The 27,535-nt window shown below is 41.4% G+C and overlaps 1 protein-coding gene across 2 annotated transcripts; it reads left to right on the top strand.

Moving 5' to 3' along the window:
• Positions 1–86: 86 nt before the first annotated feature.
• Positions 87–24,585, top strand: LOC126983512 (septin-2-like). 2 transcript variants are annotated; one of them, XM_050836267.1, is made up of 9 exons: positions 87–152; positions 6,619–6,736; positions 7,542–7,684; positions 10,201–10,394; positions 11,454–11,646; positions 12,730–12,844; positions 13,600–13,727; positions 16,630–16,803; positions 18,077–24,585. In XM_050836267.1, exons 1-9 carry the CDS (start codon positions 123–125, stop codon positions 18,251–18,253), a joined length of 1,272 nt encoding a protein of 423 aa, XP_050692224.1. In that variant the 5' UTR covers positions 87–122; the 3' UTR covers positions 18,254–24,585. The 2 variants fall into 2 exon arrangements, with proteins under 2 accessions (XP_050692224.1, XP_050692226.1); XM_050836269.1 differs by having other exon boundaries at positions 11,454–11,643.
• Positions 24,586–27,535: the final 2,950 nt, after the last annotated feature.

Genomic DNA, 27,535 nt, shown 5'->3' on the forward strand with positions numbered 1-27,535 from the left:
ATATATATATATATATATATATATATATATATATATATATATATATACAAAAAAACTATCTAGTTGTCAGGCCTTGTGCTGTGGGTCCACGCGTCCGAACACACACACACTTGAAAACAAACATGGCGGCTGTGGCAGTTGAGCGACCCCCGGTGAGCCACATTTCACCCTTTTTCTCACCCTAACTCACCCTTCCTCACCCCATAACCACACTAATTGCATACCTAAGACCCTTATTTCTTAATTAAATTCTAAGGTGCCGGTGAATAGAGGCAGGTAAGGGAGATACTGGCGTGTGAAATGAAATGGGTGTGACCCAACAGGATGTGGAGAAATGTGAGTAATCGGAGCAGCGGCGGCCACTCCCGCCCCTTCACTCACGCCTGCCTGCCTGCCCGCTGGCTATTACCTGCCGCGCCGCGTGTGCCTGCCAGGACTCATGTGTTTACCCTCTGTTTTGACGTTTAGGTGTTCTACATCAAACAAGTATAGCCGCTAACCTGGCTCCTCGAGCTGAAGGGAAGAGAGCAAGATTGAGATATTGTATAGTTTAGCTCCATCACCCTAATATTCCTTATAAGACTGAAAATGCAACCCTATAGGGATGTTGCACATTTGACCAGTTTTTCATTTGACCAGAGTCACTTGACCAGGTGTGGAGCGTCACTTGACCAGGTGTGGAGTGTCACTTGACCAGGTATAAATTAAGAATTTCTTTTACTCAAATGTTATTTTTTTATGGTTCCAAACTGTATATTGTTAGTCTGAAATATGAAAAAAAATGGTGATAAAAATGAAGTCCCAATCGGGCCAATCCTGCTTCATGTCTTTTAGTATCATTTTAGCTTTTTTTAGTATCATGAGCACAGGCTTTTCAAATGGTAGAATCTGATGCATTATGTCACTATTTTGCTCCTTGAATTTTTTTCATTTCTTTTAGTATGTATAATTTTAGCTCCCAAAGGTGTTTTTTTTTTCATTTGTTAGTATCATGAGTTTAGATATCACAGCTTATGGCTTCGAATGAAACTAAATCAAAGAGGAAATATTGACACTTCCTCGAAATGTTATGAAATGAATGGAACTGAATCACTGTCAACACACGCCATAAGGCTCCTGATGCATTCAGTTCTTAGACTGTGCTGTGACAACAGCTCATCACCTGATCTACGGTACTACTGCTACACCATGCCTGCTAGATATCCTGGTAGGGTCTGCAGGAAGTCCTGTAACGACAACCAACAGTGCCTTCAGTGTGACACCTGTAACTGTTGGCAACACAGAGCTTGTAACACCAACATCTCTGAGGATCACTACCACCTGCTGAGCCAAATGGATGATTTCCCCTGGAACTGCAGCAAGTGTTCTCCTTACACCATTAGCTCCACTCTGCTTACTCAGGGCCCTGATGTGGACTCTACTAGACTCCAGTCTCCTGCTGCTCCACCTGCTGCTGCCAATGTGGTCAACACTGAAGCTGACATCCCGGTGGATGATCATCCACCAACTCTGCAGGATGACTTTGACATCCCGGTGTCATTTGTTGCTGCTGACCAGCTGGTGGAGGAGTCCATCAATCATCCACTAGATGTTTCTGGGGACGAGGAGGTTAGCTACTAGGTCCTGCCAGGGGCCTCACGTCGGGGTGGCTTAACTACTTGCTGATACTCTACACGTACGTCATCCGGACAGCAGGCAAACACAAGATGACCTACATCTGCTCTCAGTGTAACAGCAAGGGCTGCGAAGGTTGGGTTCCGAGACGGTGTCTACATTCGTGAAGGTCCTGACCACACTTACGCTCCAGAAGTTGCGTTAGCTATACGTGCTAAGCTGGGCAAGATCATCTGTGAGGCGGCAAGGAAGAATATCTTCAGACATGCCGGTCCATCGTTGATATGGCTCTTGACCAGTTGCCTCCTGGGGTCCAGCTTCCTTCAATTGACAACCTGCCGCGTGCTGTCCACCGTGCCCGAGCTGGTCTTCGGCTGAGTCACCCGACTACAAAGGACTTAGAACTTGACATGCGCCATGTTCCGGTCGACTTCTTCAGGCGAGATGTCATGCATGAGGGGGAGCGGTTCCTGATCTTCGCGATTAAGAAGCAGCTGGAGCTTCTGACTAAGGCCAAGTCGTGGTTCACTGATGGCACATTCAAGTGCAGCAAGGAGCCATTCGTCCAGCTGTACTCCATCCATGGCTTCGTGCGGTCCAGTGACACCATGAAGCAGGCCCCGTTGTGCTTCATCCAGATGATGCGCCATAAGAAGGAAGACTACAAAGCTGTCTTCCGTGCCATCGCAGCGTTGACACCTGGTCGCCAAGTCGAGGAGGTCGTTGCTGACTTCGAGTCTGCCGTTTGGTCAGCAGTGTGCTCTGTCCTGAAAGTCCCAGTGAAGGGTTGCTGGTTCCACTGGAGCCAGGCTATTTACCATCGCATAGTCGATGCTGGTCTTTGTGCTGCCTACCGGAAACCTGGCGAGATCCAGGACTACGTCTGCTACATGATGGCTCTTCCTCATCTGCCTCATGAGCACATCCCCAGTGTGTTCCAGCAGCTGAAAGACCGGTGCCCTGCTGATGAGCGTCTAGCTGAGCTGACCAACTACATCGAGAGGTCATGGATCAACCACAAATACCGTAAGCCTGAGTCCTGGTCAACCTTCCGCCACTTCTTGAGGACCAACAATGACTATGAGGGGTGGCATAATCACCTCAACTCCGAGCTGCCACATGATCACCCGAACATGTATATCTTGCTTCCGCTGCTTCACCAGGAGGCAGAGAAGGTCGAGCGCACTATTGAGCTTGTGTGCCAGGATGTCGTCCACCGTCACCGTAGGCGGGAAACCAAGCCGAAGCAAGCTGCTCTCGAGAAGCTGTGGGACAAGTACACTGCCGGGCAGTACTCTACCTTTGAGTACCTGAAGAAATGTTGAAAGAAGAGGGACCATGCTGAGGAAGCCTGATAGAGGCAAACTTTGTGTAGCCAAAATTCAATATTATTTTAAGCACTGAAATAGAAAATATCCTGGTCAACAGTCCTACCCCACCTGGTTAAATGACCTGGTCAACCATCCTATTCCACCTTTTCAAGTGACCTGGTCAACCATCATACCCTACCTGGTCAAATGAAAAACTGGTCAAATGTCCCCCCCACATAGCCTTAATATAAAGGCACACATGAAGGAAAACTAACTTAGGCTATTATTTTTTTGATAGATGGTACGCCTCTATGTGTAGATTAGCTCTGGCTCCATGAAATACCACACACACACACACACACACACACACACACACACACACACACACACACACACCTTCATAGGTTAAAGGGTAAAAATAGTTAAGACTGGTTTTATGAACGAGGTGATACCGTGTCTCCTACTTCCCAACTGCTCTTCTGTTGTCATGTGTGTCTTCTAACCCTCAAAGCTCCCAGAGAACCATGGGAAGGAATGTGAGGATAATATGGAAATGAACATAGCCATCTTGCATGAGGTATTTTGGTCTGAATGAAGGGCAGCAGCTAATAGCTTCTGGAAAACGAGAAAAGATCAGTATAATAATGTACAGTAATGTGTTTATGATCACAGTCAAGCACAAGGCATTTTGGCAGTGGGAGGTGGGGGGTCAGGTCAGGCTAGATATAATTAAGTCAGGTTAGATATAGGTTGCGTGCACAACTCATCAAGCTCAAGCTCGGGGTAGAGTTGGAGGCAAAACAAACCGCACTTCTTCTTTTGATCTGTTCCGCATATAGGTGCCGCAGACAGACTTTCTGCCAAAATGCCATCCACTTATGCAGTGGTGTGGGTGCAACAGCCAACAGGTTCCCAACAACTCATGTTACAGACTACCAACTACCTCCAACCTGATATAGTCCGCAAATCTTAAGTGGCGCTCTGACGAGACAGTCCGCTAGACCCTGCTGCCACGCTTCCAACTGACCTCACACCTTCTCTCTCTCTCTCTCTCTCTCTGTGTGTGTGTGTGTGTGTGTGTCTCTCTCTCTCTCTCTCTCTGTGTGTGTGTGTGTGTGTCTCTCTCTCTCTCTCTCTCTCTCGCTCTGTGTGTGTGTGTGTGTGTGTGTGTGTGCGAGATAAGTGGGGGTGTACTAGATTAGTGGAGTATGGTGCACTACAATGCATATTAATATTAATATTAATAATAAACCTCTTAAAAATGCACTAAGACTCTTTACCCTTGGTGGTGGAAATAAGGTCAAAGTGTAATATTTTAATGTTCTTAGCGACCACTCCTTCCCCACTCCCTGGCCACCCCCAGCGGAACCTCACCATTCACCTGGATGACTCGCATCAAAATTTGCTTGACGGTCCTGGCATTCCATATACAGGTACAGTCTCCATATTTTGTCATAATTATGCCATATGGCTGATATTGTATGGCAGATGGCAGACACACACCAAAAAATGGCAGAAATGCAATAATTAAAGCAGGCAGAGCAACTGGCAACTGCGGTGTGTTGGGTTGACTTGAGCTGACAACGCCGCGGTGGCAACGCTGCCAAGTGTTGTACAAATTTCTTTGTATTCACTCACAGATAGAGAATCAATCATAAAAACCATATTTATTTTTATACTAGAGTGAGAGAGAAAGAGAGACACGAGGAGAGAGAGATAGAAGGGTGAAAGGCACGGTGCGCGAGGTCAGTTGGAGACATAGCACCAGTGTTCAGCGGGCTGTCTACGTCAGAGCCGCCACTTAAGATTTGCCGGACTATAGTAACCCCATTGCGATGGTGAACAGTTACTCTTGTGCATGCCACCTATCGGTTAGGATAGATATAATTAGGTCGGGTTAGATTTAATTGTTTACGATAAATATGTACTTGATACGTTTAACACTGCACCATTGTTGCTTTTGGGAGTGGAAAAGTCAACGTTAATCAAATATTCCCTGATATTTTTTTTATTTATTTGTTTTATTCTACCTGTTATTTTATTTATTTGTGTGTGTGTGTGTGTGTGTGTGTGTGTGACCAGTACCTCCACACTAACCCCTCCACCCCAAGTCCCCGTGCCCTAGTGATGAGGGAGGGGGATCGAGGGAGGGTCCAAGCTACCCTCCCATCCCCCACCGGCCACCCCCCAGCCCCCCCTTAGCCCCGCCCAGCCCTGACCTGCACCTGGGGGACTGGTACCCGCGACAGGTACTGGGGGACCTGTGTGGCCTCCTGTGTGTGTGTGTGTGTGTGTGAGTTTACCTAGTTGTAGTGTACAGGGCCTTGCTACACTCATTTGGTCCTGTCTCCATAGATATATTCGTCTATTTTTTCCTTAAAGCTCCACACACTTTGCCTTCACTACTCTCTTTGATAGGAACAGTGCTTAGTGGGCTTTTCTGTTTTCATATGTTTCACCCTTTGGCTGCTTCCTTCACTGTAAGAAGAAAAAAAACATTCCAATTCATTCCAAGTGATGATTTGAGGAAAACTTCACTTCTTTGTATAAGTTTGATGCATTCCCTTTCTCAGCATTTTCTTGTGACCTCTCAATTCTCTTTCTTCACTTCCCCTTCTCAGCATTAGGTCTTTATCGTCTCATTTTTCTAGGGCTTTTATGAGTTTGTAGAATGCACTTAGGGGTGTGTGTGTGTGTGTGTGTGCGTGCTAAAGGGAGAGAGTAGACAGTAGTGCTTCCTGCCATCAGCTCATCTCTATTTCGTTATCATTTTTGTGTGTTCCGAGGGTGGAGTTCATTCCTAGAGTTAATCATTTAGTTATTTATTTTCATTATTGTTTACTGTATTTTTTTGCTTTGATATTTATTTTGTTTTTTGGTCACTTTGGGTTTAGATAACTTGAATGATGTGTGTGTTTTGCTTTTTTTATTAGAGTAGTATTGAGAGAGAGAGAGAGAGAGAGAGAGAGAGAGAGAGAGAGAGAGAGAGAGAGAGAGAGAGAGAGAGAGAGAGAGAGAGAGAGAGAGTTTGTTTGTGTATGATCTTACCCATTTGTATATTTGCTCTGAGTCAAGCTTACTTTTTTTTATCACATTTTATCATAGTTGTTGTTTTTTGTGTTTTAATATACATAAGAGTGCTGTATATTGCCATTCATGCCCACTACTACTACTACTACTACTACTACTACTATTACTACTACTACTACTACTACTATTACTACCATCTCTAACTACTATCACTAACACATTCTTCTTTACCATCTTCACTACTACTAACACACTAACTTACCATGACTACTAACACACATATCATTACCACTACTAACATACACCCACCTCTGCAACTAACTTACTACCCCCACCATCACCACCACTACCAACACTAACTTACAACATCACCACCACCACTGCTGCTACTAACACACTAACTTACCCTCACTTACTATTCCTTTTCCCTAACTAACATACTACTAACACTACTTACACGCCACTACTAACATACACTTATATAATTGTTTTTATTTTCTTTATTTCATTTGTTTGTCATCTCTCTTTTTACCTTATTCTTGTCTTTCTGTAGATTGTTTTTTTTATCTTTTTTTCATCTTTTTCTTTTTCTACACCACCATCACCACCACCACCACCATCACCACCACCACCACCATCATCGCCACCACCCTCGTCTCAACAGGTGGAGGAGAAGGTTCGGACTCTGAAGCTCGCCGGACATGTGGGTTTTGACTCCTTGCCTGATCAGCTGGTGGCCAAGAGTACGCAGAATGGCTTCACCTTCAACATCCTCTGCATTGGTGAGTTTGTGACGAAGGAGGAGGAGGAAAAGACACATTAAGGAAGAGGAGGAGAAGGATGAAAAGTAGTAGTGGAAATAGAAGGAATAGAAGGGAAGGAGTATTAAGAAGAAAAAGAAGAGGGGAAGGAGGAGGAAGGAAAACGGAGAAAGAAAAGGAGTATGAGAAAGAGAAGAAGGAGAAGGAGGAAGAAAAAGAAGAGGGGAAGGAGAAGGAGGAGGAGGAAGGAAAACAGAGAAGGAAAAGAAGAGTATGAAAAAGAGAAGAAGGAGGAAGAATTTGATAAAGAGAAGGGAAAGGCGTGTTAGGAAGGGGAGAAGAAGGAATATGAGGAGGATGAGGAGAATGAGGAAGATGGGGAGGAAAAGGGAGGAGAAAGATGAGGTGAAAATTGAGGATAGGGAAAAGAAGACAGAGGAAAAGGAGTTCTAGTAGTCCATTATTTAGTATACAACATTTTTTTCATGAATTTAAATTATACACCTGTGATTAAACTTTTCCTGAACATGTGCAGTCTAAATTTAAGTGTTGGGTGCCAGAAAACCACTGTAGATGCATTGCCAGGGCTACACTACTGGCTTTTATGTGTTTTCTCTTTTTTTTTTTTCCATACTCTACCTTACTTCACTTCTACTTTTTACTTATACTTTATCTTGCTTCACATTTTTACTTTTTTTTTTTAGCTATTTTACCTTTACCCTTACTCTATCTTACTTTCCTGTTACTGTTTCACTGTTTACCTGTTACAATTTTTACTTTTTTTTACCTCACTTTGCTATCCCTTATCTGTCCCTTGGCTTCACAGGTGAGACGGGGATGGGCAAGTCTACCCTGATGGACACACTCTTCAACACCTCCTTCGAGTCCAACCCCGCCCCCCACACCCTGCCGGCCGTCAAGCTCAAGTCCCACACCTATGAGCTGCAGGAGTCCAACGTCAAGTTGAAGGTGAGGCTGGGAGCAGCTTGAGGTTGGGTTGGGTTAGGCTAAGCTTAGTGGAGTTTATTCTGATGTGTGATGATTTACCATATTTGCCTGACAAGCTTTTCTCTCAAAATAAGACTAAAAAATTTAGCATGCATCTTGGGTGCTGTATGTTGCATTACCTGTAACCTGCAGGTGTAATATTGGCCTGCAGGAAGTGCACAGATCAGATGAAAGGTTGTTGTGGGGCTGAGATGATCTAAGAGACCCTGCTTGCCGTGGCAGCGTGCTCTGGTGATGAGACAATAGCCAGTGTTACTGTTTTGGTGTCAGTCTCGGTTTTGCCGTGGTAATTGCCAACTCTAGGGTGTCATCTGTATCGTCATTTGTATAATGTGTCATGTTTGTGTGGCAGTAAAAAAGCTTGTAGTAAAACAGTTATGTATTATATGCAGGATATTTCAATGGTAGTGTGAGGGTTTAACCCTTTCATTGCTAAACGCTTGCAGCGAGCGTTAGGTGTATTTGCTGGTGTTGCTAAATGCTCGTTGCAAGCTCCAGCCGCACTCAAATCTCCCTCGTATGAGAGTGTTCCAACACTAATTCTCACAACACAGGATTGCCAATTGAGTGGGTTCTTCACTAAATTTGGTGGAAAATCATATCAGCCCAGCACGGCAAATATGCAGACGAGCAACTGGTGGATGTTCTTGCCCAATATAGGGCATTTTTGCATAGCTTCACCTGTCACATGACTGATTCTTTGACCAAATAGTTGTAAATATTGCAGTTGGCAATACTGCCTTGCCAGAATCTGAAGAAGAGATGTCCGCAGTTCCCTCAATATGGCTGATCATCCCACACGCACTGACGTAAGTGTTAACATTCAACACTCCCTGAATGTGCATGTATGTTCGCAAGAGAGGCATACATAACCGACTCCTATAGATCTGGACCTCATCTTTCCAATGGTGTTTTTGGTTTTTAGCTGTGATGAATAGTTTTTGAGATACAGAGGTTAAAAGAGACCCCCCATTGGGCTGCCCAACTGCGCCTGAGGGGATAGTCGCGTCCGCACCGCGTGCAAGGAAAGGGTTAAGCACACACTCCCTCTGCAAGTCTTGGTCTCGGTCACTGACCGTGTCACAACACTCACTAGTGGTAAAAAGAAACTCCAAAGTGAGTAGTCTCTTTCCAGACGATGCTGTTGTTACAGTGTATTGTGTGTATTGTTTGGTACAGATATCACAGTATGGTGCAGATCCAGTAATATATGGTAGACATGTACTACAAGTCATGAACAACCAACAAAATATATTGGTAAAATTGGTAATGGTCAGGGTATTTAATTTTCTTTAGAATATATCACTTGAAAATGGGGTGTGTCTTTGATGCTGCAAATATGGTACATGTTTGGTGAGCCATCCTCAGCTGACATGTATTTTTTGCACACTGGTAGGCTGTGCTTTTTCTCTTTTTATGCCCAAGAAACATCCTAGAGGTGGTGCAGCAAGCATTCAGGATGGTGTGTCTGAAGGGCTGCTCTTTCAGGAGGAATATTTTCATGAAAACCCTAATTTTTTATCTTTTCCTGCCGCTTCTTCCCCAAGCCTCGGGAGTGCAGTGTTAAGCTGAAGGTGAGACGAGAACAAACTTAAACTTAGTCCTTTATTTTACTTGTGTCAATCTCCATGGTAGTGATTTCTTGATGTGAGTTTTAAAGTGTGTGCAATTTGCCTCTTTGTAACCTCAGTCTCTGTTCCTTCTCACCTTCCCAGCTTTCCATAGGGACACTTCAAGCTTTCAGGGCCAGGTAGTTACAGCAAATTCTCTTTTTAATGCATAATCGGCATCACAGAAATTGGCCCTAAATGGAGGTGTTATTTCAGTGGTATATATTTGGAAGTGGTGGGACCTTTTTATTTTGTTTGTGTGTGTGAAGGAGTTGGCTCAAGGGAGTGCTATAAGGAAATCCTCGAAAAGAAACCTGCTGAATGGAGGGTCTACTGTAGATGAATAGATGGAGAGAGAGAGACCCAAGTTATACCATTCCTCAACTTAATATACTCACACCCTCTTACTCTCCGCCCCCTTCCCAGCTTACCATAGTGGACACGGTCGGCTACAGGGCCCAGATCGACACGGGGGACTGCTTTAAGAATAGATAGAGAGAGAGAGAGAGAGACCCAAGTTAATACTATTCCTCAACTTAATATACTTACACTGTCTTCTCCTCTGCCCCCTTCCCAGCTTACCATAGTGGACACGGTCGGCTACAGGGCCCAGATCGACACGGGGGACTGCTTTAAGAATAGATAGAGAGAGAGAGAGAGAGAGACCCAAGTTAATACTATTCCTCAACTTAATATACTTACACTGTCTTCTCCTCTGCCCCCTTCCCAGCTTACCATAGTGGACACGGTCGGCTACAGGGCCCAGATCGACACGGGGAACAGCTTTAAGAATAGATAGAAAGAGAGAGAGAGAGAAACCCAAGTTAATACAATTCCTCATCTTAATATACTCTGCCCCCTTCCCAGCTTACCATAGTGGACACGGTCGGCTACGGGGACCAGATCGACAAGGGAGACAGCTTCACGGCCATCGTGGACTACATCGACAAGCAGTTTGATGACTACCTACAGGAGGAGCTCAAGATCAAGAGGAGCCTCTCGGCCTACCACGACACTCGGACACACGCCTGTCTGTACTTCATCTGCCCCACCGGACACGGGTATGTTGATGCTGGTTGTGGTGCTTATAGATGCTCCCTCTTCCTTTATCTCTTCCCTTTTATCATGATTTTTCTGTCTTGATTTTAAACTAGAGACAGAGAAGGCAAGCTGCTGTTACTACTCTGAACAGTGCAAGTATTATGTGCAAGTTTCACAAGATTTGGATGAATGAAAAAAAAATATATAGGGATGAAAAAAAATTGGTGACATTTTTACTATTAATATTGATATAAATACAACTTTTACGCATGTGTGTCATTGGGTTCACGAGGCCTCTGAATTTTTCCTTTAACCCGGTAGCAGCGACGGGCCAAATTTGTGCCATGATATAAGCCCCTCAAAATAGATGATGCTTAAACTGATCACAAATGCTTTGATATATATTATGAAATGGTTTGTGTGAGGGGTGATTTTTTCTCATTTTTCTCACTTGGAGGGACCATTAAGAAACATGATCCCTGCTGCTACCAGGTTAAATATGCAAGTTTTGCCAAAATACTTCATGGGAGGCCAGATGTGTTTGGATGTTGCTCCAAATATTTTCTTTTATATTTTATTCAAACAATCCTTCCTGAACAATCCCCTCAGCTCTCCTTGCCCTGTGTCACATTTATTTGTTTCCTTTCCTTCTTCATCATCATCACCTCTTTTTCCTTTTCTCTATCATTCTTTGCCCCTCCTTTCCACATTATGCTTTCTCCTTATATTCTCTGTTTCCCCGTCACCTTTTGTACTTGTTTCTGTTGTTCTTTGTCCCTCTGTTTCCCTGTCACCTTTTGTACTTGTTTCTGTCATTCTTTGTCCCTCTGTTTCCCTGTCACCTTTTGTACTCATTTCTGTCATTCTTTGTCCCTCTGTTTCCCCATCACCTTTTGTACTTGTTCCTGTCATTCTTTGTCCCTCTGTTTCCCTGTCACCTTTTGTACTTGTTCCTGTCATTCTCTGTCCCTCCATTCCTCCTCTCCTTATATTTACTCTTTATCTTTCCTCTGTCATTCCTTGCCTCTCCTCACCCAACCCTCCATCACCTCATCTCCCCGTCTCTCTCCTTCCCGCAGTCTGAAGAGCATCGACCTGGTGTGCATGAAGAAGCTGGACTCCAAGGTGAACATCATCCCCATCATCGCCAAGGCTGACACCATCTCCAAGGCCGAGCTCAGCAAGTTCAAGCAGCGGATCATGCAGGAGATCAGGACCAACAACATCCACATCTACCAGTTCCCCACCAACGACGACACCATGGCCAAGGTGGTGAGGCTGGGTAGGGGTGCTGGTGGTGGGGGTGGTGGGATGGTGGTGCGGTGGGGAGATAGTGTGGCTGTGGGGTGGTGGTGCTGGGGGTGGTGAAGAGAAGGAATGGGGGATGGAAATGATAACAGTGGTGGTGGTGGTGATGGTGAATTGTTGAGAGGTGTGTAGTGGTGGTGTGGTGGTTGAGGTGCAGTGATATGGGTAGATGAAATGAAAATATATAATGCCGAGAATCCTTCATATCTATTTCCGTTCTTCTATTATGGACAGTGCGTTTTCTCTGCTCTTTATTCATTATCATCATTCTTCTTTGTTCTCAGTCGCTTCATTAAAACTAATACCACAATTGATCCTCTTCTTTGTTCTCAGTCGCTTCATTAAAACTAATACCACAATTGATCCTCTTTACATTGAAACTCACAGCACTAAATTTATCCTCATTGAAACTCCTAAGACCTCAACTCACCCTCTTTACCTTTGAACTTTGACCTAAGCTATTTATCTTTACATTAAAACTCTAAGGTCGATATTATAAGACACTTTCGCTTCTCACATCATCTATTTTTAAAGGTCAAAGAGGGGGTCAGTTGGGTTCTAATGAGTGTTTCTTCAGGTTCACGGTACAGAGGAAGGGTCACACTACCACCAGGGTCATAAAACTACTCCTGGAAATGCCCACAACTCCTATGAAAGCCTTGTCAAATATGTGTTCTTGGGCAACGAAATTTCTTATAATACGACCCTAAGACATAACATCCTCTCCCCTATACATTACAAGACCTAACTAATCCTCTTTACCTCAACTTATCCTTTCTACTCTTCCCTAAAACTCTAAGACCAGTATTTTTGGACACCCCACCTCTCACATCAACTACTCCCACAGGCCAAAAGGGAGGTCAATTGGATTTTAATTAAGGTTTTTAAGGTTCATTGTACAGAAGAAGGGTCAAAGTATCACCAGGGTCATAGAACTACCCCTGGAAATACCCAAGACTCCTACAAAAGCCTTGTCAAATATGTGAGCTTGGGCGCCGAAATGTTTAATAATCTGACCAAGACCTAACGCTCCCCTTCCCTCCTCAGGTAAACACAGACATGAACAGCCAGCTCCCCTTCGCCGTAGTGGGCAGCACAGACTTCGTGAGGGTCGGGAACAAGATGCTACGTGCCCGCCAATACCCCTGGGGCACTGTGCAGGGTGGGTGCTGGGCTGGGTGGGAAGGGAGAAAAGGGAAGGGGAGGTAGGGTAGGGGCAGGTTGTGTAAAGCTCATATTATTATTTTCTTCATTTTGTGTTCTTATTTTCCCTATGGGTTTGGACAGGCTGTCACTCTCTCCCACTCCTCCCTGGTGTTCATCCTTCACCTGGTCTGTCTATTTCTTCTCTTTCTTCTTCTTTAACATTCTCATTTTCCCTTATGTGGTTGGCCAGGCTATAAGTCTCTCCTACTCTTGACGATCCTATACTCTCTTCTCCCGGGGAACCTCTGTCATTCGGGCATAGGACAGTGGTTTGTTAGTATACTTTTCCAGCAGAAAACATCCACACTGCAGCCAGCCAACTTTTCCTTAGACAGAGCAGGGACAGGGAAGAACTTTTACCATACAGGACAGTGGTTTGTTAGTATACTTTTCCAGCAGAAAACATCCACACCGCAGTCAGCCAACTTTTCCTTAGACAGAGCAGGGACAGGGAAGAACTTTTACCATATAGGACAGTGGTTTGTTAGTATACTTTTCCAGCACAAAACATCCACACTGCAGCCACCCAACTTTTCCTTAGACAGAGCAGGAATAGGGAAGAACTTGAATCATATAGGACAGTGGTTTGACACACTTTTCCAGCACAAAACATCCACACTTCAGCCACCCAACTTGACCTTAGAGAGAGCGGGGATAGGGAAGAATTTTTACCATACAGTACAGTGGTCTGACATCCGCCCGTGCCCACAGTTGAGAACGAGAGCCACTGCGACTTCACCAAGCTGCGGGAGATGCTGATCCGCACCAACATGGAGGACATGCGCGAGGTCACCCACCAGCGCCACTATGAACTGTACCGCAAGAAGATCCTCGAGACGGTAACTCCGCACACTTTTTTATTATTTACTTATTTATTTATTTTTACAGCAAAGGCAGCAGCTCTAGGGCAACAACAATAACAAAAAGAAAGTGTAGAAAAAAAGAACCTGCTAATTGTTGATCTATTGCTATATTTATCTTTTTTTTGTTAGTGTTTTTGTTCATTTATATATATTTTCTTGTACCTGCCATTATCTTACTGTTTTGATGCCTTTTGACACCTCTCTCTTGTTATTTATTTATTTGTTTATTTTTTGTAGCAGACGTTTTCTTGTTGAGTCGTTTTGAGATCTTGTTTTGAGTCTGTTGTTGTTGTTGTTGTTCCTTGAGACAGTAACACCGCACACACTTGTTTTTCTTTATTTTTTTATATTTTTTTATTGTTTTATTCTTGTAGTCATTCACTCGTGTTTTTTTTTTGTTGTTGTTTATTTGTACATGTTGTTTTCTTAATGATTTGTTTATTTCTTTATTCAGGCATTCATTCATCTGTCTATTCTCTGTGTCAGTTATTTTCTTATTGTTTTGTTTCGTACCTGTTGTTTTGAGACCTGCTTTTTTTAATGCCGGTACAAGGGTCAGTTCAACAGTCCAACAGAGTCAGTGTCAGCGCCCAAGCCAGACTATTCTCCACACTGATCCGTTTTTTTCTACTCAACACCAGATACTAAAGAGATTTCCGGTGTGGTGTTCTAAAGAGTCCTTCGTTTTATATCAACGCCAAACACTATTCAAGGACTTTTCGTAGTATTTTGTGTTTGGTTGGGGTGCCTACGAACTTGCTGTATGGTACTGTAAAACTGGCCCATTGTCAGGCTAAAAATGGCTCGAATGTTCATCAAGAAGAGATTTGACAAGATTGAGATGTGTCATGTCGTCACCCTCGTAAACTAACCACCTAAGTCATTATTTTCTACTTTTTCAAGAAATAAGAAAAGAACTCATTATCTCATTTGTCTTAAGATTTAGGCAGAAATGAAAAGGCCAATTCTAGAACACTCAAACCCTGCATGATGAGGGCAACTATACAAATATGGGCGTCATGTTGAAAAATTGATGTAGACAAAAACCTGGAAATCTATGAAAAATGACTTGGGTGATTATTTTATGAGGGTGATGATATTCTGGTGCGCCTTAGTTATTTCCTTTCCGGGCAAGTGTTTTTTTTTTTTTTCCCCAAAGGAGACAGCTTAGGGGCACAAAAAAGTAAACAATAATTAAAAAACCCCGCTACTCGCTTCTCCCAAAAAGAATCCAAAGAGGTGGTCGGAAGAGAGGTGTTTTTATATTCCTTCACCAACCCATATCGTTTGTTTTCATTTTCTTTTTCTGAGTTCTTTCTTTTTTGTTGTTTCTTAGTTGTTTACCCTAATGTGTGGAGTTCCTTGTTTACTTTTTCTCGATCTTACCGAGTTTGCTGTTTACTCAATTCTTTCTTCTTTGCTGATTTTACTGTTTACTTGTTTATGTCATGCTAAAAATGGTTCTAAATGTTCATCAAGAAGAGATTTGCCAAGATTAAGGTGTCTCATATTCTGGTGCGCCTTACAGTTATTTCCTTTCCGGGCAAGTGTTTTTATATTCCTTCACCAACCCATATCATTTATTTTCATTTTCTACTTCTGAGTTCTTTCTTTTTTGTTGTTTTTACTTGTTTACCCTAATGTGTGGAGCTCCTTGTTTACTTTTTCTTGATCTTACTGAGTTTGCTGTTTACTCATTTCTTTCTTCTTTGCTGATTTTACTGTTTACTTGTTTATGTCATGCTAAAAATGGTTCTAAATGTTCATCAAGAAGAGATTTGCCAAGATTAAGGTGTCTCATATTCTTTTGTGCCTTATAATTATTTCCTTTCCGGGCAAGTGTTTTTATATTCTCTCCCCAACCCGTATCTTTTCTGCATCATTCTTTATCCCTCTGTTATGCACGGGAATTTCCATATTGTTTGATGATCACGATTTGCAAACTTTTTTCTACACTTTCTTTTTGTTGCCCTTGAGTTGCTACCTTTACCATAAAAAAATGATAATAAATAAATAAATAAATGAAAAATATTGTTCAATGATCACGTTACCATATTAATCCAGTCATGCTTAATCCGGTAGCAGCGGGGATCATGTTTCTTAATGGTCCCTCCAAGCGAGAAAAATGAGAAAAAATCACCCCTCACACAAACCATTTCATAATATATATCAAAGCATTTGTGATCAGATTATGTATCATCTATTTTGGGGGGTTTATATCATGGCACAAATTTGGCTCATCGCTGCTACACGGTAAAGCCACAAATTTGGCCCGTCGCTGTTACACGGTAAAGCCACAAATCTTGACCTTCGCTGTTACACGGTAAAGCCACAAATTTGGCCCTTCGCTGCTACACGGTAAAGCCACAAATTTGGCCCATCGCTGCTACACGGTAAAGCCACAAATTTGGCTCGTCGCTGCTACACGATAAAGCCACAAATTTGGCCCGTCGCTGCTACACGGTAAAGCAACAAATTTGGTCGTCACTGCTACGGTAAAGACACAAATTTGGCCAGTATCTGATAAACGGTAAAGCCACAAATTTGGCCCGTCGCTGCTACACGGTAAAGCCACAAATTTGGCCCGTCGCTGCTACACGGTAAAGCCACAAATTTGGCCCGTCGCTGCTACACGGTAAAGCCACAAATTTGGCTCGTCGCTGCTACACGGTAAAGCCACAAATTTGGCCCGTCGCTGCTACCGGGTTAACATTCAATTCCATTCTGACGTTCTAACTATTCCCTGCTATCCATATCTGTGTCATTCTCTTTGTTCTTCTTTCCTTTTATGCTCAAGTTGCCTCCTTTTCTCTATATGTAAGTAAAAAGAAACCCTCAGGCATGCTACATTTTTCAACCTCCTTCACCTCCCCTACAGATGGGCTTCACCGACGTGGGCCAAGACAACCAGCCAGTCAGTTTCCAGCAGACGTTCGAGCAGAAGCGTCTGGAGCACCGCGAAGAGCTGCAGCGTAAGGAGGATGAGATGCGACAGACCTTCGTGCTGCGCGTCAAGGAGAAGGAGACGGAGCTGAAGGAGGTGGAGAAGGATGTAAGTGACGGAGGGGAAGGAGGAGGAGGACTTTAGCGTGTGTGTGTGAGTGAAGGAGTGGAGAAGAATGTGACTGTGTGGAGGTGGGTGTTGAAGTAGAGAAATGTGAACACTGAAGAGAAAGCTAAGTGTGTGCGTATATACGTATGTGTGGAAGGAAGTGGAGAAGGATGTAGGTATGTGTGTGTGTGGAGGTGGAGGAGGTAAGTGTGTGTGTGTGTGTGTTAGGAAAAAAAGGAAGAGAATGAAGGAAAAAGGAGAGAAGGGAAGAAGAAAAGAAAGGAGAATAACAGAAGAAGAGAGAAAACAAGGAAAGGATGAAGAGGAGAAGGATGTCAGTTTGTATGTGTGTGTGTGTGTGTGTGTGTTTGGAAATAAGAAACTAGCTGAAGGCCGTGAAGAAAGACATAAGTGCATGTGTGTGTTTATACATGTAGAAATAGAACAAGAATAAATAGACAAAAAAATTACATACACAAATGGACAGAGAGGCAAAAACAGAAGAATCCATCAATCCCTATTTCCCATCTCCTTCCATATCCGTTCTTCCCTTCCTATTAATCCTTTTAGCCTTCCTCTTCTCTCTCTCACACACTCACACCTCTCTCTCCTCCCTTGGCAAGATATAAGAACCCATCAAACCTCCTCTCATCTGTCACACCTCTCGCTTTCTCTCACATCTCCATCCTTCCTCCCAGCAGCTGTTCTTCCCTTCCCAAAAACATTACCTACTTTTAGTCTGGCTTCACACCTCTCCCTCCCCTCGACAGCTCCTCTTTTCTCCCTGTTGCATTACTTTTCGTCTGTCACACTGCTCCTACGTCTTCCCTGGAACTGTTAACCTTGTACCCCTTTTCCTCTCCTTGTTTCCCGTTTCCTTCTATATCCCTTTCCTCTTAGTCCTTTCTCTTCCTCAATCGTTTCCTCCTTCTGCAGCATTCCTCTTGGACCTCTCTCCTCCCCATTTAGATTCACTCCTAGTCATCTCTCACACCGTATGGCCTTGCAGACTCCTTGTGTCGTATTTTAAAACATTTCGTGGCCCAAGTTCACATATTTGACTAGGCTTTCGTATGACTTGAGGGCATTTCCAGGAGTAGTTTTATGACCCTGGTGGTAGTTTGACCCTTCCTCAGTAGCATGACCCTAAAGAAACACTCATTAGAACCCGATTGATCCCTTCTTTGACCTTAAGAAATAGTAGATGTGAGAAGTGAAAATGTCTTATAGTACCGGGCCTTGTGTCTTTATGTTCTTGTGTCCTCCCCGGCAGCTCTTCACCAAGTATGACGCCCTGAAGCGGGAGCACGTGGAGGAGAAGAAGCGCTACGAGGAACTGAAGAAGCGGCTGGACGATGAGAAGGCAGAGTTCCAGAAGCGCAAGCACCAGGTGTCCACGCAGCAACTCAGCAGCCACACGCTCACCCTCGGCAAGAACAAGAAGAAGTAGACAGGGAACGAAGCACACGGGAAACAGTCAAGTAAGATGTAAACTCAGGAATGACGAGGAAAAGCAAGCAGTGAACTCAGCACGTGGAGATAAACAAGTAAACGGTTAAGTTGGCAAAGGAAAAAGAAATGAGTAAAAAGCAAACTCGGTAAGATCAAGAAAAAGTAAACAAGGAACTCAGCGCATTATGATAAACAAGTAAGAAATGACGAAAAAATAAAGAAGGAACTCAGAAAAAGAAAATGAAAATGAACGAGCAAACTGTAAACTCGGGAAAAGAGTAAACAAGTAAACAGTAAACTCGGAAAAAACACAAGCAAATCAACAGGAAACTCATGCAAATATAAACGAAAGTAAACACTAAAATCAGTAAAATAAACAAGTAAGCAAGTAAAAAATAAACAAACAAAACTCCTCCAAATAAAAAGGAAGAAGTAAACAAAAGTCCTGCAAATCAGAACAAATGAACAATAAACTCCGGAAACTGCAAATATTAACGTTGGTATAAACAGTATTTTGAAGGGATGACAAGCTGGAATCTATTGTTGTGATCACTGACGAATCCAAATTATATTAAAAAGATGGTACGGAACGAAGGGTCATCAGTTGAACAAAACCTGATTGGGTGTTGTAGTCATGAGCTGAATATCTACAATAGTCACCCTTACAGAATACAATTACTTTATATTGTCTGCAAATTTCACCCTTACAGAATACAAACACTTTATGTTGTCTGCAAATTTCACACTAACAGAATACAATTACTTTATATTGTCTGCAAATTTTACCCTTACAGAATACAAACACTTTATGTTGCCTGCAAATTTTACCCTTACAGAATACAAACACTATATTGTCTGCAAATTTCACCCTTACAAATTACAAACACTTTACATTGTCTGCAAATTTCACCCTTACAGAATACAAACACAATATTGTCTGCAAATTTCACTCTTGCAGTACACACAAACATCGTAAATTCACAAGGTCTGCAGCAGTCACCCTTGCGGAATACAAACCCTATATATTATCTACAAATTTTACCCTTGCCTAACACTCAAACTTCAAATTCACAAACGTCATTAATTAAGTCTGCAAAAGTCACCCTTACGGAATGCAAACACTTTATATTATCTGCAAATTTCACCCTTGCAGAACAAACATCATATATACAAACATAAATTCAGTCTGCAAAATCGACTCTTGCGGGACACAAACACACTTGAAATCAATCTGCAGAACCCTCACTTATATCACGCAAATGTTCTAAATTCACAAACATTTTAAATCAAGTGCGAAATCCACTCTTGCAGAACACAAACACACTTGAAATCAGTCTGCATGACCCTCCTTTGCAGAACACACATTTTAAATTCACAAACTTTATAAATTCAGTCTTCAGAATCCTTTCTTGCAGGACACAAACACTTGAAAATCAGTCTGCAAATTTCACTCCTGCAGAACACGAGCATCATAAATTCACAAACATAAATCAAGTCGGTGAAATCCACTCTTCCAGGACACAAACATTTAAAACCAGTCTGCAGAACCCTCTCTCGCATAACACAAACATTCTAGATTCCCAAGTCTGCAAAAGTCACCCTCGCAGAACCCAAACCTTTACAATAAGAGTATCCACCGTTGTAAATCTGTTCCTGGTGAATGGAGGCAAAAACAACGGTATAGATGATTGGAAGTAGGTATTTTTAAGGTCGCATCACCTCTACTATTTTTGTAACAGCTGGCGTCTTGATGGAAACTTGATGGTAGTAATCGTGGAGGTGGGAAGGAGGGAGAGGCTGGGAGACGTGCCTGCTGTACTGTCAAATGAGTCCAGTTTTGTTTGCCTGGGTCGCTACTTTGATATGAGGCAAGGCGGAGTGTTGCTATTACCAGAACCTCATCCTTCAACCCTTACGCTCAAATTATTGCTTCCTGTCTCTTTCTTTCTTTCTCCTACACTTAAATTTTTACTTCCTGGCTTTTTCTGTCTTTCTTTCTTTCTCCTACACTTAAATTTTTACTTTGCTTTTTTTGTCTTTCTCCTACACTTAAATTTTTACTTCCTGGCTTTTTCTGTCTTTCTTTCTTTCTCCTACACTTAAATTTTTGCTTCCTGGGTTTTTCTTTCGTTCTCCTATACTCAAATTTTTGCTTCCTGGCTTTTTCTGTCTCTGTCGACGGCACGTATTATTAAATGTATCTGTCTCCCATTACGACTATTCCCCAAGGCCACAGAGAAGACTAACCAGGTTGTCATGGGGGGTGATTTTCCTGTTCGTGATGCATAAGAAGTGTAGAGCTATCACTGGCATCACAAAGCAGTCCTCAAAAAGCCCAACAAACTTCTATGAGGGGCTTTTCAAACATGTCAATTGAGGTGCTGATGTGTTTAAAAATACGGGCATATGTGTCTCTCTCTCTCTCTCTCTCTCTCTCTCTCTCCATGGTTAGGTTACACCCTCCTGAAATGTCAAAGAGGAGTCATTTGTGCTGGCCAACAATAGGTTCTTACTTATCAAGATATAGCTGAGTGGCAGTTCAAGACGTACAGATCCCAGCCTCTCCATCTTTCCTACTTCCATGGTATAGCTATTAACTCTTTGTACTTAATTTCTTTCCATTGTGGTCTTCTGCTTCTATGTTCATGTTAGCCTTTTAAGTGATCATGAAGGTGAGACATAATGAAATTGACTACAGTGTGCGTGTTAAGGAAAAGGATGAAAATATAAGTCGGTGTAGTGGTTAGCATGTCATCCTGTGAATCCATGTGCATGGGTGTGAATCTCTGCCTGGGTGTTCGACATTCAACCCACCCAGCTGTTTTTCCTTCTTTTTTAGAGTAAAGGAAGCAGCTCAAGGGCAAAAAAACATGAAAAGCAAAAATACCCACTTGTTTATCCCTCCTTTCAAGCCCAGCCTGGGGCCGTATCCTCGTCAACTAAACTTGGTATTAACTTTCGACTTTGCTATTAACTTCACTCTCAAAGTGTATCCTCACCAACTATTAGCGTAATACCTACTATTAACTTCGGTATTAACTTGGGAGTGCTGGTGAGGACTTCTAAACACTTAATAGGAAAGTTAATAGTAAATCCCAGACCAAGGATAAATGGGTGCCTTGGGATGCCTGGGGAAGGTAAACTGTGGTAACCTGGATATCACACTGGTCCTGTGTCCCGAGGTGATAGGCTCTCCCTTACCATCGGCTCAAGGTGACAGAGATGAGCACCGAGGCTATGGGCAGTTAGTGTATGTCCCCAACTCACCATATGGAACCCTTTGCATGTAGTCTCAAGTATCATGTTAATTTCACGTTCATAAAAATAACAACAATAATAATAACAAAAATTAATATATGCTCAAATTTGTTAACCTAAAGTATTATTATTAACTTTTTTTTCATTTTTATGCACAACTAACTTTGGAAATCGTTGTTAACCTGGTAGCAGCGACGGGCCAAATTTGTGGCTTTACTGTGTAGCAGCATCGTGCCAAATTTTTGCCATGATATAAACCCCCAAAAATAGATGATGCCTCAACTGATCACAAATGCGTTGATATATATTATGAAATGGTTTGTGTGAGTGATGCTTTTTTATCATTATTCTCGCTTAGAGGGGCCTTTAAGAAACATGATCCCCGCAGCTACCGGGTTAACATCTCACGAAATTGCTGAGAGTATTAGTTCAGCGTTATGTATACCAATTAACAAGATTATTATTAAGCTTTTCAGCATTACCAAATTGTGTGTTGGCGATGAAGTTTATTTTTCTTTTACTTTTTCCATTAATTTTTCATACAATTTTTTATTTTTTATTTTTTTATTATTTTATTATGGCGGTATTTGTGTCCTTTTGTGGTTAATCCTTTATGTTTTTCCTTCCACTGATAAAAATGATTACTACTTTTGTTATTATTATTATTATTCAGCTAATGTCTTTGTCTTATATGTGTGATTTGTTATATATTATTCAGTGTTTCTTTTTATGTTTATTTACTCTGATATTCACTGGTTCTTCCTTCCCTTAGGCCTGTAAATGAAAGGGGAAAAATGTTATATTAGTAAAAAAAATTGTCGTCTTCCATCAGTTTGATTCTAACTTATTTTATTTTGAGGTTATGATGCAGTGTTTCTCTTATGATATATTTACTGATATATCTTTTATTTTCTTCCTTCCCTTGGGCCTGTAATTGAAGGGGAAGAAAAGTTATATTAGTAAAAAAATTGTCGTGTTTTGTTAATTTGATTCTAACTTATTTATCTTAACGTCATAATCCAGCGTTTCTTTTATGATTTATTAACTCATTTATATCTTACTATCTTCCTTCCCTTGGGCCTGTAGATGAAAAGGGGAAAAAAGTTAAGTATTCATAAAAAAATTGTCATCTTTCACTAATTTGACTCATACTTATTTACTTTAGCAGTGTTTCTTTTATGATTTATTTACTCACTTATCTCTTATTTTCTTCCTTCCCTTGGCCTGTAAATGAAAGGGGAAAAAGTTATGTATTCGTAAAAAAAATTGTCGTCTCACTAATTTGACTAACTTATTTATTTCGATGTTACAATTCAGCGTTTTTCATCTACTCATTTACTTTTTTCTTCCCCTGGGCCAGTAAGTGAAGGGAAAAAAATATATATTGGTAAAAATTGGTCATCTTTTACTGATTTGACTGCTTATTTTGAAGTTATAATGCGACATTTTTCATATACTTATTTTTTTCTTCCCCGGTAAATGAAGGGAGGAAGATTGACACCATTTGACACCACGAGTAAGAGTTCACAAATTCCGCCACAGCTTCCGTTTTCTCTCGAGTTCTCTGCCGTTTATTTACCAAAGCTGTTATTGTGTTCACTCGATTGCTTCTCTTTTAAGTGGCCTGTGTAGCGGTAATGTTATGTATGTTCTCTTGTGCCCCCTGTTCACACACACACACACTCACACGCACACAGACGCATATACGCACACACATGCTATGCTTTCTTCCTATTTTCCATTTTCATTTTTGTTTCTTACTGTAAAAATCATCTCCATCTTCCTACTCATAAATTTTTGCTTCCTGACTTTCTCTTTTTCTTCTTTCTCTCTCTCTCTATTTGTCTCCATCTCTGTTTCTCTATCTAACTTTTCCCGTCACTCTTTTTGTTTCTTACTGTAAAAATCATCTCCATCTTCCTACTCATAAATTTTTGCTTCCTAACTTTCTCTTTTCTATCTTTCTTTCTCTCTCTATTTGTCTCCATCTCTTTCTCTATCTAACTTTTCCAGTCACTTTTTTCTTTTTGTTTCTTACTGTAAAAATCATCTCCATCTTCCTACTCATAAATTTTTGCTTCCTGACTTTCTCTTTTTCTTCTTTCTTTCTCTCTCTATTTGTCTCCATCTCTGTTTCTCTATCTATCTAACTTTTCTAGTCACTTTTTTCTTTTTTGTTTCTTACTGTAAAAATCATCATCATCTTCCTGCACCTCAATTTTTGCTCCCTGACTTATTTTCTTTCTTTCTTTCTCTCTTTTTGTCTCCATCTCTATTCCTCTATTTCCCTATCTATCTATCTGTCTATCAATTACTCATTCCACCATCCACTACTTTAAGAAATCATAATATTCCAATGTGTATTTCTTAATTATTGCGTTCGTATCAATATTTCTAGCTATCGTAGGGTGTGTTGACCAGTCTGTACGCACTGCTCCATTTAGTACTCACGTGAGAAATGGAATTGTTGGACCTGGAGAAAATGTTTAAGTTGGGTTGTTGATGTAAGGAAGATTGGTTAAGTTTTTGATAGTTTGAGTCGTTCATTTTTCGTATATTAATTGTGTTTTTCTACTACTATTTCTTCTTCTTCTTCATCTTTTTCTTTTTTCTTTGTTCTTTCTTTATCTATCTATCTCCATATCTTTCCATTCTCCCTTTTCTCTTTTTTCTTTTTCTTTCTTTAATTTTCTCTCTTTTAATCTTATCTCAGAATTTTTCAATGTTTATCAATTTCTATTTTAACTTTCACATTCATTTTCCAATGTGATTCAGTTTCCCCAATTCACAGTTTATTATATTTCCAGATGAGTACAAACTGGGGAGGTGCGTACAGACTGGAGGCCGCCCCTTAGCTCTAGTCTTAGTCAACTAAATAATAATACAGCTGTTTTTGTACTTGAAGGGGGTCAGCAGTGTTGCCAGAAGTGTGTACTGACCCCTTCCTCCTCCTCCTCGTCCCCCTCCTCCTCCTCTTCCTCCTCCTCCTCCTCTTCCTCCTCCTCCATTGCCTTCCTGTTGCTACTTTTGTATGGACTTCCAATAAGATTATGGAGTGACCAGGAAGGAAGATTGTGTGTTTTAGTTACCCCTTGTGTGTGTGTGTGTGTGTGTGTGTGTGTGTGTGTGTGTGTGTGTATATATTTACCTATTTGTAGTATACAGGGCCTGAGCTCCTGCTAGGTCAGTCCTGTCTCCCAATCTGTATTTGTCCAACTTTTCCTTCATTTTATGGACACTGCCCACTTCAACAATGTCTTTGCTAAGTCCATTCCATGTATCCACTCCTGTATGGAAAACTGTACTTCTTTATGTCTTTCAAACAAGTCCCCTTCCTCAATTTCTTGCTGTGTCCTCTTAGTTGCCTCCTCCCTTCTGTCTTGATTAAATCATTTTTATCCAACACCTCCATTCCACTTGTATTCCTGTACTACGCTATCAGGTCTCCTCTTTCTCTTCTTTCTTTCAGTGTTGGTAGGCCCACTTCCTCTTAATCTAGACAGGGTTGTAACAGTATGACTTAACATAATACAGTATAACTTGTATGACAGGCTTGATAGTTCTGGTGCCATCTTAGTCACAATCCTTTGAATCCTTTCAAGTTTCCTTATGTCCTTTTTCTTGTGTGGTGAGCAGACAACTGTCACATACTCTAACCTTGGTCTAATCAGTGTTGTAATTATTTTCTTCATCATGTCCCCATCCAAGTAGTGAAATGCCACTCTAATGTTTTGCAGCAGACTGTATGTTTCTCTGAATATCTTGTTTATGTGCTTCTCAGGCATCAGCGTGTCTTGTATTATAATTCTTAAGTCTTTTTCTTCCCTCACACTGTCAATGATTGCCCCTGCCATCTTATACACTCCACATGGTCTATTTTTACTCTTGCACATTTTCATTGTGTGACATTTCTTTTCACTGAACTCCATTCCCCACTTTTTACTCCATTCATGTATCTCATTTAAATCTTCCTGCAGTTTACTACAATCATCCTCATCTCTTATTTTTCTAAGCAGTTTGGCGACATCTGCAAACAAACTCATGTAACTCTTTAGTTTTTCTGGCATATCATTTATGTGTATTAAAATCATTATAGGCGCTAACACTGATCCCTGCTGCACTCCACTTGTGACTGTCTCCATTCTGAAATCTCATCTTTCAACACTTCTCATTTCTCTGTTTGCTAGGTAATTTTCATCCATTCTGTCATTTTTCTCCCCAATCCTCCTCTATTTTCTAGTTTCCACAGCAGTCTCTTATGTGGAGCTTTATCAAATGCCTTTTTCAGGTCTAAAAATATGCAGTCCACCCATCCGTCTCTCTCCTGCACTATATATATTACTCGAGTAAAAACATATAGGTTTGTGACATTTTCATATTTACAGATCTCATTAAGCTTGTAGAATGACCTAATGCAAGAGTTAACCAGCATCCTCATTCCTTTATCCCAATGCTGTTCAAATCCCTAATTCTAATTAATTCCCAAGTGCAAGAGTTAACCAGCATCCTCTTTCATTCCTGTGCTGTCCACCTTCCTAATGCAAGAGTTAACCAGAATCTTTACTTGTTCATTCCTGTTCAGTCCAACTTCCTAATGCCCGAGCTAACAGCATCCTCAGTACTCTCATCCCTGTGCTGTTCAATTTTCTCATGCAAGAGTTCGCCAGCATCTTCACTCTTTCATCTCTGTGCTGTCCAAACTCCTATGAAAGAGCATTCAAATCCTTAATGCAAGAGTTTACCAGCATCCTCACTCTTTCATCCCTGTGCTGTCAATTTTCTAATGCAAGAGTTCGCCAGCATCTTCACTCTTTCATCTCTGTGCTGTCCAAACTCCTATGAAAGAGCATCCAAATCCTTAATGCAGGAGTTTACCAGCATCCTCACTCTTTCATCCCTGTGCTGTTCAATTTCCTAATGCAAGAGTTCGCCAGCATCTTCACTCTTTCATCTCTGTGCTGTCCAAACTCCTATGAAAGAGCATCCAAATCCTTAATGCAGGAGTTTACCAGCATCCTCACTCTTTCATCCCTGTGCTGTTCAATTTCCTAATGCAAGAGTTCGCCAGCATCTTCACTCTTTCATCTCTGTGCTGTCCAAACTCCTATGAAAGAGCATCCAAATCCTTAATGCAAGAGTTTACCAGCATTCTCACTCTTTCATCCCTGTGCCGTTCAACTCTGATGCAAGCGTTAACCAAGGAAGAGGAAGTTCTAGGTAGTATTATTAAAAAAAGTGGAAAATACAGAATTATGATGAAAGAAAATGATGAGAATGAAATTGCGAGAAAGTGAATGAATAATAATGTGTTTGCCATTGATATGTGGGTAGTTTATATATGAAGATGCAGATAAACTTTAAAAGAAAAATATAAAGTTCCACCAGATATTTATTGAAGAAATAGGAGTGAAAATACGACAAAGTGAATGATACTTTTGCTTTTCAATTAGTTACGGTAAGTATTTGTAAAGGTAATAATTTGTGAAGGTAATAAAAGTTAATATAAAAAAAAAAGTAATATAAAACTGCCAACGTTGCATTTATATATAGAAACTATGGTCCATTTAATAACCATAATTAGTTTTTAAAGGCTATAATATATTGGGAAAACGACAATCAGCCCATAAATGAAGAAGAACCTTTACAAGGGAGGCGGCAGGGCAAGAGGTTACGTGATAGTTTGATCGAGACGGACAAGGGAAAATGAGCTGCTGGGCGCCATCTTGCAATCAATTAGTGCTCTAAAGGCCATAATACATTGAGTAAAACGATAATTAAACACGTGAATGAAGAAAAATAAATGAATAGAAGGTCAGGCGTGAGGTCGCGGGATGTTTTGGTGTGAACTGTAAAAGGAAAATGAGCTGGACGCCATCTTGCCGACAGTTAATGCCTTGTAGATCACCACTCATTACAAAAAGACCTTCAATTAAATCCGAGAATAAAGAAGAATCACCATATAGAAGACAAGGCTTAAGCTCACGTGATGTTTTGATGGGAATTGTAAAAGGAAAAAGAGCTC

The sequence above is a fragment of the Eriocheir sinensis genome, chromosome 54 (genome assembly GCF_024679095.1).
Source record: "Eriocheir sinensis breed Jianghai 21 chromosome 54, ASM2467909v1, whole genome shotgun sequence".
NCBI lineage: Eukaryota > Metazoa > Arthropoda > Malacostraca > Decapoda > Varunidae > Eriocheir > Eriocheir sinensis.